A 16,767-nucleotide genomic window follows, 5' to 3' on the forward strand; every position below is an offset into this window, starting at 1 on the left:
AATATATAGCATACTAGACTGTAGCAAAGAAGAATAGCCTGCAGACTAGGAGATCTCAAAGGATCTGAGTGCTGACGTCACCATGAATCTGTTGCACCGACACATAGACGCCATCTAAGAACCCACACCAGAATGTACGTATGTGTTGGTTGCCTTAGCAACACTCTCTCCGCTGCTATGGAAATGGCACTGGAGCTGCTGATAAAATGTGTTGAGTGGGACAGGCAGCGTTCCGTGTGTGTGTGTGTGTCAATCACACTTGTTAGCTGTGTAGTTGGATCTATCTAATCCATCAAATTAGAGGTCATGCTTCTTAAAGAGGAGACAATTTCCTGAGCAGATGATGTACGGAGGCATCTACAATAGGACTGTGTCTCTGTGTAGGTCTGTGTTATACACAGTGTGTGTCTCCGCTGTCTTTACCTGTCTGGGCCAATGGGGAGAGAGCTGTGGTCTGACTTGTGTCCTCAGCAAATCACCAAAAGAGATTTATGAGCCTTAGAAAAACATAAAATGTCAGTCACTACTGTACAGCTGTGTGTGTGTGTCTGTGTGTTTGTGGTGTGTCTGTGTGTGTAAATGTCGTATTCAGTTTGATGAAAAAGAGAGAAACGATGTAGGTAAGGTATTATGTCAGGAGAGTGGGTGTGACTCTAATATCTTAGAAACAGATCAATAGCCTCCATTAATTTGTGCACTCCATTAGAGTGGACAAAACTCATTAAGAACAAGAGATGTACACACACGCACACACACACACTGCATTCGGAAAGTATTCAGACCCCTTGACTTTTTCCACATTTTGTTACAGCCTTATTCTAAAATTGATTAAATCGTTTTTTCCCCCTTCATCCATCTACACACAATACCCCATAATGGCAAAGCAAAAATAGGGTTTTAGACCCTTTACTCAGTACTTTCTTGAAGCACTTTTGGCAGCGATTACAGCCTCGAGTCTTCTTGGGTATGACTCTAAAAGCTTGGCACACCTGTATTTGGGGAGTTCCTCCCATTCTTCTCTGCAGATCCTCTCAAGCTCTGTCAGGTTGGATGGGGAGCGTTGCTGCACAGCTATTTCCAGGTCTCTCCAGAGGTGTTCGATCGGGTTCAAGTCCAGTCTCTGGCTGGTCCACTCAAGAACATTCAGAGACTTGTCCCAAAGCCACTCCTGTGTTGTCTTGGCTGTGTGCTTAGAGTCATTGTCATGTTGGAAGGTGAACCTTCACCCCAGTCAGGTCCTGAGCGCTCTGGAGCAGGTTTTCATCATGAATCTCTTTGTACTTTGCACCGTTCATCTTTCCCTCGATCCTGACTAGTCTCGCAGTCCTTGCCACTGAAAAACATCCCCACGGCATGATGCTGCCACAACCGAGCTTCACTGTAGGGATGGTGCCATGTTTCCTCCAGATGTGATGCTTGGCATTCAGGCCAAAGAGTTCGATCATGGTTTCATCAGACCAGGGAATCTTGTTTCTCATGGTCTGAGAGTCCTCCAAGTGGGTTGTCATGTGCCTTTTACTGAGGAGTGGCTTCCGTCTGGCCACTCTACCATAAAGACCTGACTGGTGGAGTGTTGCAGAGATGGTTGTTCTTCTGGAAGGTTCTCCCATCTCCACAGAGGAACTATAGAGCTCTGTCAGAGTGACCTTTGGGTTCTTGGTCACCTCCCTGACCAAGGCCCTTCTCCCCCGATTTCTCAGTTTGGCCGGGCAGCCAGCTCTGGGAAGAGTTTTGGTGGTTCCAAACCTCTTCCATTTAAGAATGATGGAGGCCACTGTGTTGGGGACCTTCAATGCTGAAAAAACGTTTTGCTACCCATCCCCAGATCTGTTCCTCGACACAATCCTGTCTCAGAGCTTTATGGACAATTCCTTTGACCTCATGGCTTGGTTTTTGATGTGACATGCACTGTCAACTGTGGGACCTTGTATAGACAGTTGTGTGCCTTTCCAAATCATGTCCAATCAATTGAATTCACTACAGGTGGACTCCAATTAAGTTGTAGAAACACCTCAAGGATGATCAATGGAAACAGGATGCACCTGAGCTTAATTTCGTGGCTCATAGCAAAGGGTCTGAATCTGTTAATAAGGTATTTCATTTTTTTTATTTTTTTATACATTTGCAAACATTTCTAAAAACCTGTTTCCAATTTGTCATAATGGGGTATTGTGTGTAGACTTCTGAGGAAAACATTTATTCAATCAATTTTAATCTCCATCCTGGTCTCTGGGTCTCTGGGTTAAGAAGGCTTATTAGCATTGTACTGGAAATTGTGATTTAGAAATGTATTTTCATCAAGTTGTTTACTCTTCTCCTGTGGTATGTCTCCCATTCAACAATGACATCAGAAAACAGTGACTAAAGTCTAAAGCCAACCCCTACACCACCGTCCCGAAGTGAGGCTTTGGAAAAGCCACAACTAATTAGCAAAAACTCTAAGGAGAATGATAGACAGGGGAAGGGGTGTGGTTTTGTCTTTGTCTCTTCTTGACATGTATTCATTTTTGGTAAATATTTTCTTAACTCTTCTTGAACTGCACTGTTGGTTAAGGGCTTGTAAGTAAGCATTTCACCGTAAGGTCTACACTGTTGGTTAAGGGCTTGTAAGTAAGCATTTCACCGTAAGGTCTACACTGTTGGTTAAGGGCTTGTAAGTAAGCATTTCACAGTAAGGTCTACACTGTTGGTTAAGGGCTTGTAAGTAAGCATTTCACTGTAAGGTCTACACTGTTGGTTAAGGGCTTGTAAGTAACATTTCACTGTAAGGTCTACACATATTGTATTCGGCACGTGACAAATAAAGTTTGATTTGAACTTACTGAGAATGATACGTGTAGTAAATGTGTGGTGTTTGGTTGTGGAAATGTACATTTACTGTACATGAATTAGCAGGAATGGTTGAGTTGTATGGTTGTAATGACTGTAATGATGGAAATAGTTGAGTTTTGAGTAGAACATGTTTGAGTAACAGAGCTATATGATAGATATTAATATGTGTGTACAAAGAAGAGAGTTTGTAAGCAGTGGTAGTGAGTTGTGGCTTTTTTGGGTAGATGTTTAGGGAATTGTGGGTACTTACATAATTCCCTGAGCTGTGGTTATGACAGATGTGATGTCATCAGGTTAACACACACAGGCACATGCACACACACAAACACACACAAACAAAGCTGTGCTCAGGTCTTGAGTCTGTACATTCTCTACCTATCTCTTTAATATTGGGTTATGGTTCTCAGTAAGTTAGTGCAGCTCGATACAGCTTCAAAGTCTAGCCCTCCGCAATGCAATAGACTGAGTGGTGAGATTTCCTTCAAATGCATTTCTTAATCAGATCAGAAATAAATCTTGACGTTTTGTGTCCTGTTTCTCTCTGAAGACAGTAACCTGCTGATGAATATGTTTTGGTGTTCTCCACTGTCCTTGTGCTATAGAGAGTTAAGTGGGTGCAGCTCTGGGAGAATCCCGCTACTGTATCAACACCAGCCAGATTTCAGCGTTTGTCAAAAATCGCAATTTCAAATAGACATTCAAACATCTATTTCTGACGATTCCCACATGATAGCTATTATGCTGAGAGACGGAGCTGACATGATGTTACTATAATCACAATAAAAAGACGCAACGCACCACTAATTGTGCAACTTTTACTTTTGAAAACAGTGATCAGACAATACAGCTCATCACGATCAATATCAAGACAACAAAATAGTAGATAGATCATTCGGTACAACCAATGACGGCTCCCAGTCCCCCAATCCAATCATATATCATCCTCTCTTCTCATCTCAGATATATACTGATTACGGCATTCATATTCAGAAGTCACACTGATATATGTAATAACTAGGTTGTCTTTGTGTTGCAGTTGTCCAGCACATCAAGAGACACAACATAGTGCTGAAGAGGGAGTTGGGAGAGGGGGCGTTTGGGAAGGTTTTCCTGGCTGAGTGCTATAACCTGTCTCCTGAGCTCGAAAAGATCCTGGTAGCCGTCAAGGTAACGCTGCTCTTTCCAGTCTATCACAACCCACTGTAGGCTACATCGTTTGGCCAATTTCCAAATGGACCCCCAAACCCTACCCCCTAGATACTCCTGTAGGAAAATCGGCCAATGGCCTGCTTCCATCAAGAATTCCAGCATTCAAAGTATGTGGTGAAATTAGATCTTATAGGAGTGTTTTAATTAAAAAAACATGGCATGGGAGAGAACCCCCTCCTCATGACTTCCTGTCTTTCCTTCCTGTGTCCCACCGCATTCTAAGTGTGAAGTGGGGCTTGAGTGGCAGGGCAGTTTGTCCTGCATCTACTAGAAACCTGCCATTGAAGGTGATAGATGTGACTTTACACTTTCCGAGTTGCCGCTTCTACGGTCTAACATAGTCATATCCACTAATGGTAGTGGTTTTACATGCAAACATTGGACAGGCATGCACAAGCATGCAGCCATATAGGCTAAGCTTCCATGTTTATGGTCAAACTCACAAGGGAGTCAACGATCACGATACGGAACAGTAGTGACATTAGCTAAGCCGTTGGCAGTCATGCAAGGATGCTAGCAGTCACACAGGCGATTTAATTCTCCAACGTCCCGGCAGTCATACAGCGTCATAGGTAACTCGCATTCAGGAGTGAGTTTCCTGAAATCTTTGTAGCTAATTCGGCACTTTTACTCCTCTGGACAACCCAGCCGCGAGAAAGTAACAATGCCAAATCAATGTTTAGTGGTCAATCTTCTAGTTGTGAATGAACTTCAGAATTTGTCTAAGCACTTTAATGTTCTCATAGTGGCGTGGGTCTGGGTTGTTAAGAGAAAGAAGGTACCATGTTAGTTCTGAGGCTTTTAGGAAACTCATCCACTTCCAGTTCTGTTCTGATCAAATTGATGAGTTCTGTTTCCTGAAATCTAATTGGTTGAAGATGGGGGTGGAGGAATCTCTTTTTCTGCCATCTCAGCGTTCTAGCTGGGGGTCAGAACAGAGGGTCATCCTTTGGCTTCCTTAGCTCTCTCCTGTTCCTATTACATTTCCTGAAACACTCTCTCTCGCCTCTGCACTTAAATCGCTATGACAGATTTCATGATTTACGATCACTAATGCAAAGATCAGAACACGAAAACCAACCACACTACTTCTGTAAATAACACTGAACTTACTATACAGAAGTATACAACATCTCTGCTTGGTCATTAGCAACAAGATAAAATTGTGGGCTATGGTTAAGTTCCTATAACTCACTTTTAATTTAAGAGTTACTTATGTCTGTACTTGGTGGATTTGAGCCAAAAACATCTTGTGGCAGAATATTCCCAGTAAGTAGTCTCCGTGCACAGTGTGCAAAATGTTTAAGTATGATGTTTTTGGTGTCTTAACAAACTACATTTTGAGTAAAAATTGGATAGTAACCTGTGTGTGTTTGTGTGTTCAGACCCTGAAAGAGGCTAGTGAGAATGCAAGGAAGGACTTCCACCGGGAGGCTGAGTTGCTGACCAACCTGCAGCACCAGCACATTGTCACGTTCTACGGTGTGTGTGTGGAGAGCGACCCCCTCATCATGGTTTTTGAGTATATGAAGCACGGGGACCTCAACAAGTTCCTCAGGTAAACCATTCTGTGGGCACGTTCATATTAAGGCCCGATTCAGACTTAGACCATTTATTCCTTTCCTATTCCTTTCCTATACACTCCTTTCCTATACACTTCTCAGTAGGTGGTATTCAGACTTGCCTTAAGCAGGTGTGTAAGGCAAGTCTGGTTCCCTTGCACGCACTGAATATATTTAATTCAACTGCTGAAAACCCTCCCACTTGCTGGACAACAGATTTTCTCCTGGAGTTTTAATTCAATAGGGTTTTCAGTACATTTATCTTAAGGCATCCCTTTAAATAAGATGTATCTTTAATTAGAATTTTATCGACAGACTCACAAAAATACATAAAGAGAACTGGTTCAGAATAAAGGGATCAATGAAAGAAAGCCATCTAAATATATGCATACTCGTCTCAATTTCAGCACCAACTGGTAGATTTTAAATTACTCTGATCTTGTAGATTATTTAGGCAAATTTGGGGGACAGGAAAGAATATGACATGACAAATGTTTGTGGGTATTACTGATGGTGGCCTGGCTAATATTTAACATGATACAAATGGTAAAATAAAACATAGAAAAGCCCAGGCATATAATTAAACATTCTAAACGGCGTACATCAACTTGGCAGGCTTGGCCCTAAAGAAGTCTATAGCTTGAGTCTCCAGATTTCATCCACACAGATTATGAGGGCATACAATACAGCTATTTATACCCTACTCAACTGTGGAAAATGGGCCGCAATACATGTCATTTTGATATGATTTTCAGTTTGCTTCCATATGACTGGTTTCACATTCGTCTTCTGGGATCATAAGGAAAGAAGTAAAACATTTATAAAGTTGAAAATGAATATCACCTTTCAGGTTGTGATTCGGAATTTCAATGGAATTCCTCTCATTCCGTAGGGCTCACGGTCCCGACTCCGTGATGATGGGTGACGGTCCGACCAATAGGCCCGTGGTTTTGACCCAGTCACAGATGCTGCACATCGCCCAGCAGATTGCTGCAGGCATGGTCTACCTGGCCTCCCAGCACTTTGTCCACCGAGACCTGGCCACACGTAACTGTCTGGTGGGAGAGAACCTGCTGGTGAAGATCGGTGACTTCGGCATGTCCCGAGATGTGTACAGCACGGACTACTACAGGGTAAGTGTATGTGTCGCCCTCTTTTTTTCTTGGCCCCCTACTACTTCCCTTTGCATGGGCCTCTCACTCTCTCCCTGCATGGGCATGAATCAATCAGTAGGCCCTGGGCCTGGTATGTTTAAGAATTTGTTCTTAACTGACTTGCCTAGTTAAATAATGGTTAAATACATTTAAAAAAAATCAAATCTAGAAGATGAAAGCTGCATAGAGCAGTGTTTCTCAACGTTCTATGTTCCACCAGACCAGCAGCCTATATAGTCTGTCGACGTCTCAGAACTGATTCAATAACAAATAGTATTGAATTGGTACCAGCTAACTAACAAACCAAGTATTTAACTAACTGATTGGTTGGTCGGTCAGCGGCAACAATCTTTATGGACTGTCCTGAACGGGAGGTTGAGAAACACTGCAGAGGCCTTATAAGTAGATGTCAGTGTATAGATGTAACAGACCCTGTCTCTTCCACACATTCTCCACCTGCTTCCCTGCCTCCCCCTCTCTTTGATTTCACTATTAGTGTGTGACAACATACAACTGCTATCCACCTCCCCATATACACACCCACATATACACACACTCATACACACCCTCTCAGTAAAGTTAACCACTGGAGGAGTCGCCATAGCAACGGGCAAAGGCAGCACAGAGCATAAGTTATATCAGACAGTCCCTATGAAAAAAGTAATTAAATAACTTATATTAGTATGCAGCTCCACTACTACAAAGAGAGAGAGAGCAAGAGCGAGAGAGAGAGATAAGGGGGAGGGTTGGGGCAAGTGAAATAAATCAACACAAATAAAGATGCAAGAGGAGGGGTATGGGAGAAAACAGAAGAGAAGGATGGCTTCAGAGTGGAGAGAAGGGACTGAGTGTGGAGAGAAAGACATGAGAAAAGAGAGAGGAGCCAATGATAGAGATATGCCGAGAAAGAGACTGAAAGCTGCTTTCCCCCAACAGTTGGGTGAAAGAATGATGAACAAGGATGTAATAGGAGGGATCAGAAGGTAGACCAGCCCAAGTTGCTTCCTGTCTAGAGATTATGCCTGACAGTTGCTGCATCTGAAATGGTACCCTATTCACTATAGTGCCCAGTGATGTCACATTGCACCCTCCCAGGGCTTTGATGGACAGCTGCGGAAGCCAACAAACCAACCAACCCATCAACCCAAGAGCAGCCTCTTTTATAATTTCTCTTTAATCCACATGAATACACAACCTGTATGCTCTTTAATTACAGACCGACAGACAGAGCTTCATTGCACCCACTCCTGGGTATAAAAAACACAGTAATTCCCAGTAGAATTATCATCTCCATAGAAACACAGGGCAATTCAGTTCAGTCTACTGGAACAAGGAGGAGGAGTAGTCTCCTCGTGAAGCCCCTCCCATGCAGCCAGTCTAAAGCATCCCAAAAGCTCTCTTTCAAACCCGCCTGGTTGCCATGGATACCGCGGCCTCTAAACTCTAAATTCAATTCCTCGTTTTCTTCTTCTTTGAGGTTTTCTGGCACAGACAAGCAGTGGGTTAGTTATAAATATTCATTAATAATTCTGAGAGCAATAAGATCTCATGGTCTGACTTCAATATTCAACATATTTCTGTCAAGACTCGGCGGTTAAGTTTAGGCATTAATTCCGACTGGTTAAGGTAAGGGTTAAGGTTTGGGATGGGGTTCAAATGGAAGGAAAAAAACGAGTGCCTAGCACGGGGATTGAACCCGCGATCCTCGGAGCTGTAGCTCAGATTGAACCCGCAGTCCTCGTAGCCATAGCTCGCATTTTAAGCCCTTCCTCTATCCCCATCCACAACGCCCTAGCAAGCCGAGAGCCTACTAGATGATATTGTTAATAGGCGCTCATGTTGCCCCTAAGAATACTGAAGTGGATCTGCCTCGACCCGGCTGGAGAGAGAGCTCTATTGAGCTCTAAAAACCATTGGGCCCTCTGAACAGGCTAGTAAAACTGCTTCTCTTAATATTTGATGAACTCAGGATGTTAAGAACAATTCATCAGGGGCTTTTCTACCTCACAAAGTAACACACAAATGCACAAAACACACACATGCACACACAGAGAAACACAAACAAGCACACACACACACACAATCAAACATGCGCATACACACTGAGCCATAAACACAAGCAAGCACATACAAACACAAGCAACAAGCATACACACAAACACAAAAAGTGGAGACACTAAGATCAGCATTAAAGAGCAGCATTAATATTTCAAACTAAACCACACTAACTAAATGAGACACTCACTGGATGTTGGCCTCAACCCCACTTGACCGTGAATTTATCGCAACAAACATACACACACAGTATCTCTCCTTGGTAACTCAAGTGGGGTTTTAGTTATGTGAAAACACTTAAAGTGAGTTATGTGTTGAGGAGGAGGAAAGAGCCTTTGAGAAGGCGGACTAGAGCTAGATTGGTTTTCACAGAAAAACACACACCGGTGATGACTATCTCTTGGCTTTAATGGACTAGTAAAGTAAAGGAAAATACCATTCAGGGCTGAGTGGGCGACAGACAGCAGTGGCCAGTCACAACTTCCTGTCTTGCGCAGTGTCTGGGATGGTAAGGGTCAGGGACATATTTCAGACATGTATTTTATTGCATGGGTTATTGTTAGATGATTGCTTGTTTGTCACATTAACTATGTACCTTGCTGCAGCAAGGCATTTTGAAAAACTGAGCATAACCTTTTAGTGCTCATAACTATATTTGTCTGTGTGTTAGACACAACAGTTGGAAAAACAATGTACCCTATTATTTTACCATTTGCAGTTTTGAATAACTGCGTTTCTTTTATTTGCACTTTATTTTAGAGTACTGTTTCAACCAGGGTTGGAACCAAAATTATTTTCCAATCATTTTGTTCTGAACAGAACCATTCTTTTTCTGTTGTTCCGTTCTACTGTTCCGACCAGAAAAATACAATATTGAATATATTGAATATTGGTTTATGTCATTCCTTTCTGTTCCTTTTTAAATCTCTGAGATATATATTTTTCTTTATTTAGCTCAACATTAAATTACTTCACCAATCAGTGAGGATAGAGCAGCTTAAGCTTGCTATGTAGTGGGCAATATAGTTGTTTGTCTACATGCATTGGACAGACAAGTGTAGGGCACGAGATGTGACTGACATTTTGTGTGTGGGAAGAGCGAGAGAGCGTGGAGGAGAAGGCTTGGCTTGAAGCACTGGGCATCTTGTTACAACATGCATTATCTGAATTAGTCCCACAGAATTATACCTATGGAGGAGCGGCTTCTATATAGGATCTTCCGAGAGTTGTCTTAACTGTGGACCCAAGCTTGTGTGTGCAGAGCGGCCCGAGAATTAAAATTAAAAACTTATCTTGTCCAGTGTGAAAAGTGATAAATATAGTATCCTTAACTAGCATTGAAAAAGTGAATCCATTCTTCTCTAATTAAAAATCGCACTCCCTAATTGCTGAATCCTGCTTGTAACATCAATAGGGTACAGTAGCCTGTTTCGTGGGGGGAGGGGCAGGTAGCCTGGACACATGCTGGCAAGGGCTTTGCATAGGCACTTTGTTGCGTTTTATTGTGGGACTGGAAAACAATGCCCAGAATGTAAAAGAACGTTATTAACCAGTTCGCATGCTTTTAAAAATAACGGTCACTTTTGTTCACGTTTCTTATTGTTCCTCAAAATTTCGTTATTTAACGATTTTTGGTTCTGAACCAGTTCCAACCCCTGGTTTCAACTGGCATTTATTGACCTAATTTGTGATTGAAAAGTATGGGATTGAGATACCAATGGGTTGGGGTTGGGGTTAGAGTTGCATTCTTACTTCAATGAATGCAACACAACTGGTGACTAGGTACCAAAGGATGCATAGTTGCGCTTGATTTAATGAATTGCAAAGAAATAAAAAGTAATTTGAAGGTCATTTATGTTTTATGACCATTTTACCAAGTAGTTTCACGGAAAATATATTGTCATTTCTGTACCGTTCAAATAAAGCGTCCAGGCTGACTGTGTTTGTGTTAATGTAGGTGGGGGGTCACACCATGCTGCCCATCCGCTGGATGCCTCCAGAGAGCATCATGTACAGGAAGTTCACCACGGAGAGTGACGTGTGGAGTCTGGGCGTGGTCCTCTGGGAGATCTTCACCTACGGCAAACAGCCCTGGTACCAGCTCTCCAACAACGAGGTTAGTCTCACCTCTAAGCTAACTCCAACTCTGACTATACTCTACCTCCATCGTAGCCTGGGTGCCAGTCTGTTTCTGTTCTCTTGCCGCCACCTTACAACAGTTCCATGAGGAAGTGGCAAGAAGGCATAACAGACTAGCCTCCAGGCTACTGCTAACTGGAGTCTACCCTCACAGTCATTCCTTTGCCAAAGCTTTCCAACAGAATGGCCAATTATATTTTACAGTACTTTTAACACCCAACCTTGACCCTATCCTGGTTGTGACTGGATGGAGTACAGCTAGGATCGGAAGTGACTTTTCTTAGCAGTTTAGGACAACATTTTAGCTAACGCTGACCCTTTTCCTAACCTGAACCCCATCTCTGGTTATTTCCCTAAAAAAGGCTGTAACCCCCTAAGCCAAATTGACCCCTAGCCTTAGCTTATACCCCCAAGGCACGTGTATAGATCTGAAAGGCTTCCATCTGGTCTATCAGATGGCAAGATGGAGCTACAGTGGGGAAAAAATGTTTTTAGTCAGCCACCAATTGTGCAAGTTCTCCCACTTAAAAAGATGAGAGAGGCCTGTAATTTTCATCATAGGTACACTTCAACTATGACAGGCAAAATGATTTTTTTTTAAATCCAGAAAATCACATTGTAGGATTTTTAATGAATTTATTTGCAAATTATTTGTGGAAAATAAGTTTTTGGTCACCTACAAACAAGCAAGATTTCTGGCTCTCACAGACCTGTAACTTCTTCTTTAAGAGGCTCCTCTGTCCTCCACTCGTTACCTGTATTAATGGCACCTGTTTGAACTTGTTATCAGTATAAAAGACACCTGTCCAGTCACACACTCACACTCCACTATGGCCAAGACCAAAGAGCTGTCAAAGGACACCAGAAACAAAATTGTAGACCTGCACCAGGCTGGGAAGACTGAATCTGCAATAGGTAAGCAGCTTGGTTTGAAGAAATCAACTGTGGGAGCAATTATTAGGAATTGGAAGACATACAAGATCACTGATCATCTCCCTCGACCTGGGGCTCCACGCAAGATCTCTCCCCGTGGGGTCAAAATGATCACAAGAACGGTGAGCAAAAATCCCAGAACCACACGGGGGGACCTAGTGAATGACCTGCAGAGAGCTGGGACCAAAGTAACAAAGCCTACCATCAGTAACACACTACGCCGCCAGGGACTCAAATCCTGCAGTGCCAGACGTGTCCACCTGCTTAAGTCAGTACATGTCCAGGCCCGTCTGAAGTTTGCTAGAGAGCATTTGGATGATCCAGAAGAAGATTGGGAGAATGTCATATGGTCAGATGAAACAAAAATATAACTTTTTGGTAAAAACTCAACTCGTCGTGTTTGGAGGACAAAGAATGCTGAGTTGCATCCAAAGAACACCATACCTACTGTGAAGCATGGGGGTGGATACATCATGCTTTAGGGCTGTTTTTCTGCAAAGGGACCAGGACGACTGATCCGTGTAAAGGAAAGAATGAATGGGGCCATGTATCGTGAGATTTTGAGTGAAAACCTCCTTCCATCAGCAAGGGCATTGAAGATGAAACGTGGCTGGGTCTTTCAGCATGACAATGATCCCAAACACACCGCCCGGGCAACGAAGGAGTGGCTTCGTAAGAAGCATTTCAAGGTCCTTGAGTAGCCTAGCCAGTCTCCAGATCTCAACCCCATAGAAAATCTTTGGAGGGAGTTGAAAGTCCGTGTTGCCCAGCAACAGCCCCAAAACATCACTGCTCACGAGGAGATCTGCATGGAGGAATGGGCCAAAATACCAGCAAGAGTGTGTGAAAACCTTGTGAAGACTTACAGAAAACGTTTGACCTCTGTCATTGCAACAAAGGGTATATAACAAAGTATTGAGATAAACTTTTGTTATTGACCAAATACTTATTTTCCACCATAATTTGCAAATAAATTCATTAAAAAACCTACAATGTGATTTTCTGGGTTTTCTTTTCTAATTTTGTCTGTCATAGTTGAAGTGTGCTTATGATGAAAATTACAGGCCTCTCATCTTTTTAAGTGGGAGAACTTGCACAATTGGTGGCTGACTAAATAATTTTTTGCCCCACTGTATATCCATAAAGCTTGTATATCAGATACTTACTGAACAAAAATATAAACGCAGCACGTAAAGTGTTGGTCCCATGTTTCATGAGCTGAAATAAAAGATCCCAGAAATGTTCCACACACACAAAAAAAAAATTCTCACAAATGTTGTGTACAAATTTGTTCACATCACTGTTCGAGTGCATTTCTCCTTTGCCAAGATAATCCATCCACCCGACGGATGTCGCATATCAAGAAGATGATTAAACGGCATGATCATTCCGCAGGTGCACCTTGTGCTGGGGACAATAAAATGCCACTCTAAAATGTGCAGTTTTGTCACACAACACAATGCCACAGATGTCTCAAGTTTTGAGGGAGCATGCAATTGGAATGCGGACTGCAAGAAATGTCCACCAGAGCTGTTGCCAGAGAATTGAATGTTAATTTCTCTACCATAAGCCGCCTCCAACGTCGTTTAAGAGAATTGGGCAGTATGTCCAACCGGCCTCAGAACTGCAAATGCTCACCTTCGATGTCCACTGGCATGCTGGAGAAGTATGCTCTTCACGGATGAATCCCGGTTTCAACTGTACCGAGCAGATGGTGATGTGTGGGCGAGCGGTTTGCTAATGTCAACATTGTGAACAGAGTGCCCCATGGTGGCGGTGGGGTTATGGTATGGGCAGGCATAAGCTACGGACAATGAACACAATTGCATTTTATCAATGGCAATTATCGTGACGAGATCCTGAGGCCCATTGTTGTGCCATTCAACCGTGCCATCACCTCATGTTTCAGCATGATAATGCACGCCACATGTCGCAAGGATCTGTACACAATTCCCGGAAGCAGAAAATGTTAAAGTTATTCCATGGCCTGCATACTCACCAGACACGTCACCCATTGAGCATGTTTGGGATGTTCTGGATCGATGTGTACGGCAGCTTGTTCCAGTTCCCGCCAATATCAAGCAACTTCGCACAGCCATTGAAGAGGAGTGGGACAACATTCCACAGCCTGATCAACTCTATGCAAAGGAGATAAATGGTGGTCACAGCAGATACTGACTGGTTTTCTGATCCATGCCCCTACCTTTTGTTTTAAGATGTCTATGATCAACAGATGCATATCTGTATTCCCAGTCATAGAATAGGGCCTAATTAATTAATTAAATTTACTGATTTCCTTATATGAACTGTAACTCAGTAAAATCTAAGAAATTGTTGCATTTATATTTTTTGTTCAGTGTACATAAAGTAATCCTAACCTTGTGTCTCCCCCACACCCACAGGTGATTGAGTGTATTACACAGGGGCGTGTCCTGCAGCGGCCTCGCACCTGTCCCAAAGAGGTGTACGACCTGATGCTGGGGTGCTGGCAGAGGGAACCCCACATGAGACACCACATCAAGGATATCCACAGCTTACTGCTCAACCTAGCCAAGGCCTCTCCTGTCTACCTGGACATCCTTGGCTGAGAGAGAGAGTGTGTGTGTGTGTGCGCATGGTTGAGTGTGTGTTTGAAGCTACGATCAAACTCTTTAAGGCAATCAGAAGATTCCCCAACTATTCCCTTGTGCCCTACCCTACCCTACCCTCCCCCTCCCTCTCTCTCATACTTTCTTCCTACTTCTACTCTGTCATGCATCTCTTTACCCATCATCTATTTTCTTCCTACTCAAGAGACATTAAGAATGGTTTGCAGTGGGAAGGCTTCTCCCATTTCTTCAACGGCGCCTAAATGGTCTACTGTAAATGGCTAAGAGGGCTGTACTATAGTATATAGGAGCAGGCAGTGGGAGGTGCCATTTGGTCCAATTGGTTTCTGTAAACTCCATCCTTCTGTAAATAAAAGCCCTGGAGTCCAGAAGAGGTGCCTCCACTGCAGATGGGTGATTTTGTTCTCTGTACATACCGGACATACAGCTACCAGACCCCAGCGATGTCCTGAAAAGACTTGAGACGCATTGCACCATCTGAGGAGACATACAAGCAACCAGACTATTATTTCCCCTCATGTCAACAAGGCATGACATAAGACATTTCCCCCCATGCTGACAAACAAGAGCAAATGAAATGCTATAACTAAGTGGTACTCAAAGTCAGGGCAACAAATGGGGGTTGGGGGGACCAAAAAATTAAGAGCACAGATTATTGTATGGGACAATATAAGATCATTTGAAAAACATTTTATTCAGTATATTTATTTATTTATTTCTTTTCATTTTGGTAAGATATGAAAATGCAATGAATTTAATGTTAATTGTGAATGTAAAAATTCTATGATTTTAAGGTTGTGTCATAAAATTTTGGATGGGGTTGTCAGAAATTCTTGGGGGAAAAAATGGGATCCTCATAAATTCTGATGAAAAAAATGGGGTCCCCACTAAAAATGTTCTAACTGAGAAAGAGAGTTTGGGCGGGGTCTGTGTGAGATGGTCCTTTCATTGTTAGTGGTGAGGATCTCCGTTTAGGCGTGGTTGGGTCAACTGTGGTAGAATCATGACACAGACACACACACACACACATCTCCACCCCCTACTACATAAACACTCAAAAGGCTGCTGAAGGAAATTTAATTGTGCATGTTTTATTATTTTAGTCCTGGCCACAGTGCTTTAGCCACGCAGCCCCAGCCCTTGTCAGTAATGGTGTAATGTATATTTCATTAAGGAGCTCATGTTGGCCATTAGCACAGTCTCCCCTCAGACATGTAAGACATTGTTTTATGGGAGGGAAAGGAGATGAGGAAGTGGGGAGAAGGAGAGAGACAGCGAGATAGAGAAGAGTGAAGAGGGAGAGCACGAGGCCTGAATATCTGCAGGGAAATAGAGAGATAACATCCATCATAGTGCGGTCTGGACGGTTTTAGAACCCACAGCTCTTTACTTCACACACCTTGCATTTCTATGGGCTCCTCAACCCCACCACCCCACACACACAGCATTTTATTGGTTTGGTCATATGCTCATTGCTATTTGTTTTGTTCTATTTATCATTTTTGATATCTACTGTATGTTCACCATGCCCATTTTGTATTTCTTGTAAATTCTTTGGTCTGAATCGAGGTCTGAATCAAATTCAAAGTGAGTGATTAAATTGATTATGCTGACAGTATTGAGTGTGTATGTGTGCATCCATAATAGTGCACTACTTTTGACCAGGGCCCGTATTGGGCTTTGGTCAAAAGTAGTGCACTATATAGGGAATAGGGTGTTATACATAAACAACCACACACAGTCTGAGTCCTTGCACACAGTCACTGTTGAATTTTCCTGCCTGCCACATGATACACACAGTAGGTCCAATAAATATCATCCATTCCACAAAGACAATGGATGTCCTTCTGTACCAGAGCAAATGGGACAATGCTATACAGGTATTAAACATTGGTCATACAATGATGTTGTGCATTACAAAGCAGCATTGTGTGCATGGGCCTTCGGTGTGGCCCATGCACACAATGCAGTTGGCAGTGAGAGAACTGCCAGTGAGAGAAAGAGCACTGTGTGAATACGAATGTGCCATCGAACTAAGGAACCACTCTTAATGCTCTGTGTGGATTTATCCTACATGAACTGGCTAAAGTGGGACATGGTAATGGTTGCTAATGAGGGAAGAAGCTATCAGAGGACTGCAATGGAAGACATTTCTATGGAACTCTCTTCCATCACAATGGACCCAGTCTGAGTCTACTGTACATCCTGGTCCAGTTACTGTTACTAATGGAGCCTTCCCAGAATCCTCTCTGTTGTAGGGTCCACTTACCGATA

At 42.9% G+C, this 16,767-nt stretch overlaps 1 protein-coding gene across 1 annotated transcript in view; it reads left to right on the forward strand.

The window, feature by feature from the left end:
• Positions 1–16,111, forward strand: part of LOC135527326 (BDNF/NT-3 growth factors receptor-like) — a 56,317-nt gene extending 40,206 nt beyond the window's left edge. Inside the window, exons 13-17 of the mRNA XM_064955892.1 lie at positions 3,869–3,999; positions 5,427–5,599; positions 6,496–6,736; positions 10,770–10,928; positions 14,287–16,111. Of these exons, the coding sequence (XP_064811964.1) occupies positions 3,869–3,999; positions 5,427–5,599; positions 6,496–6,736; positions 10,770–10,928; positions 14,287–14,472 (890 nt within the window). The 3' untranslated portion in view covers positions 14,473–16,111. The remainder of the gene's footprint in view (positions 1–3,868; positions 4,000–5,426; positions 5,600–6,495; positions 6,737–10,769; positions 10,929–14,286) is intronic.
• Positions 16,112–16,767: the final 656 nt, after the last annotated feature.

This window comes from Oncorhynchus masou, chromosome 1 (genome assembly GCF_036934945.1).
Source record: "Oncorhynchus masou masou isolate Uvic2021 chromosome 1, UVic_Omas_1.1, whole genome shotgun sequence".
In the NCBI taxonomy this organism is placed as follows: domain Eukaryota; kingdom Metazoa; phylum Chordata; class Actinopteri; order Salmoniformes; family Salmonidae; genus Oncorhynchus; species Oncorhynchus masou.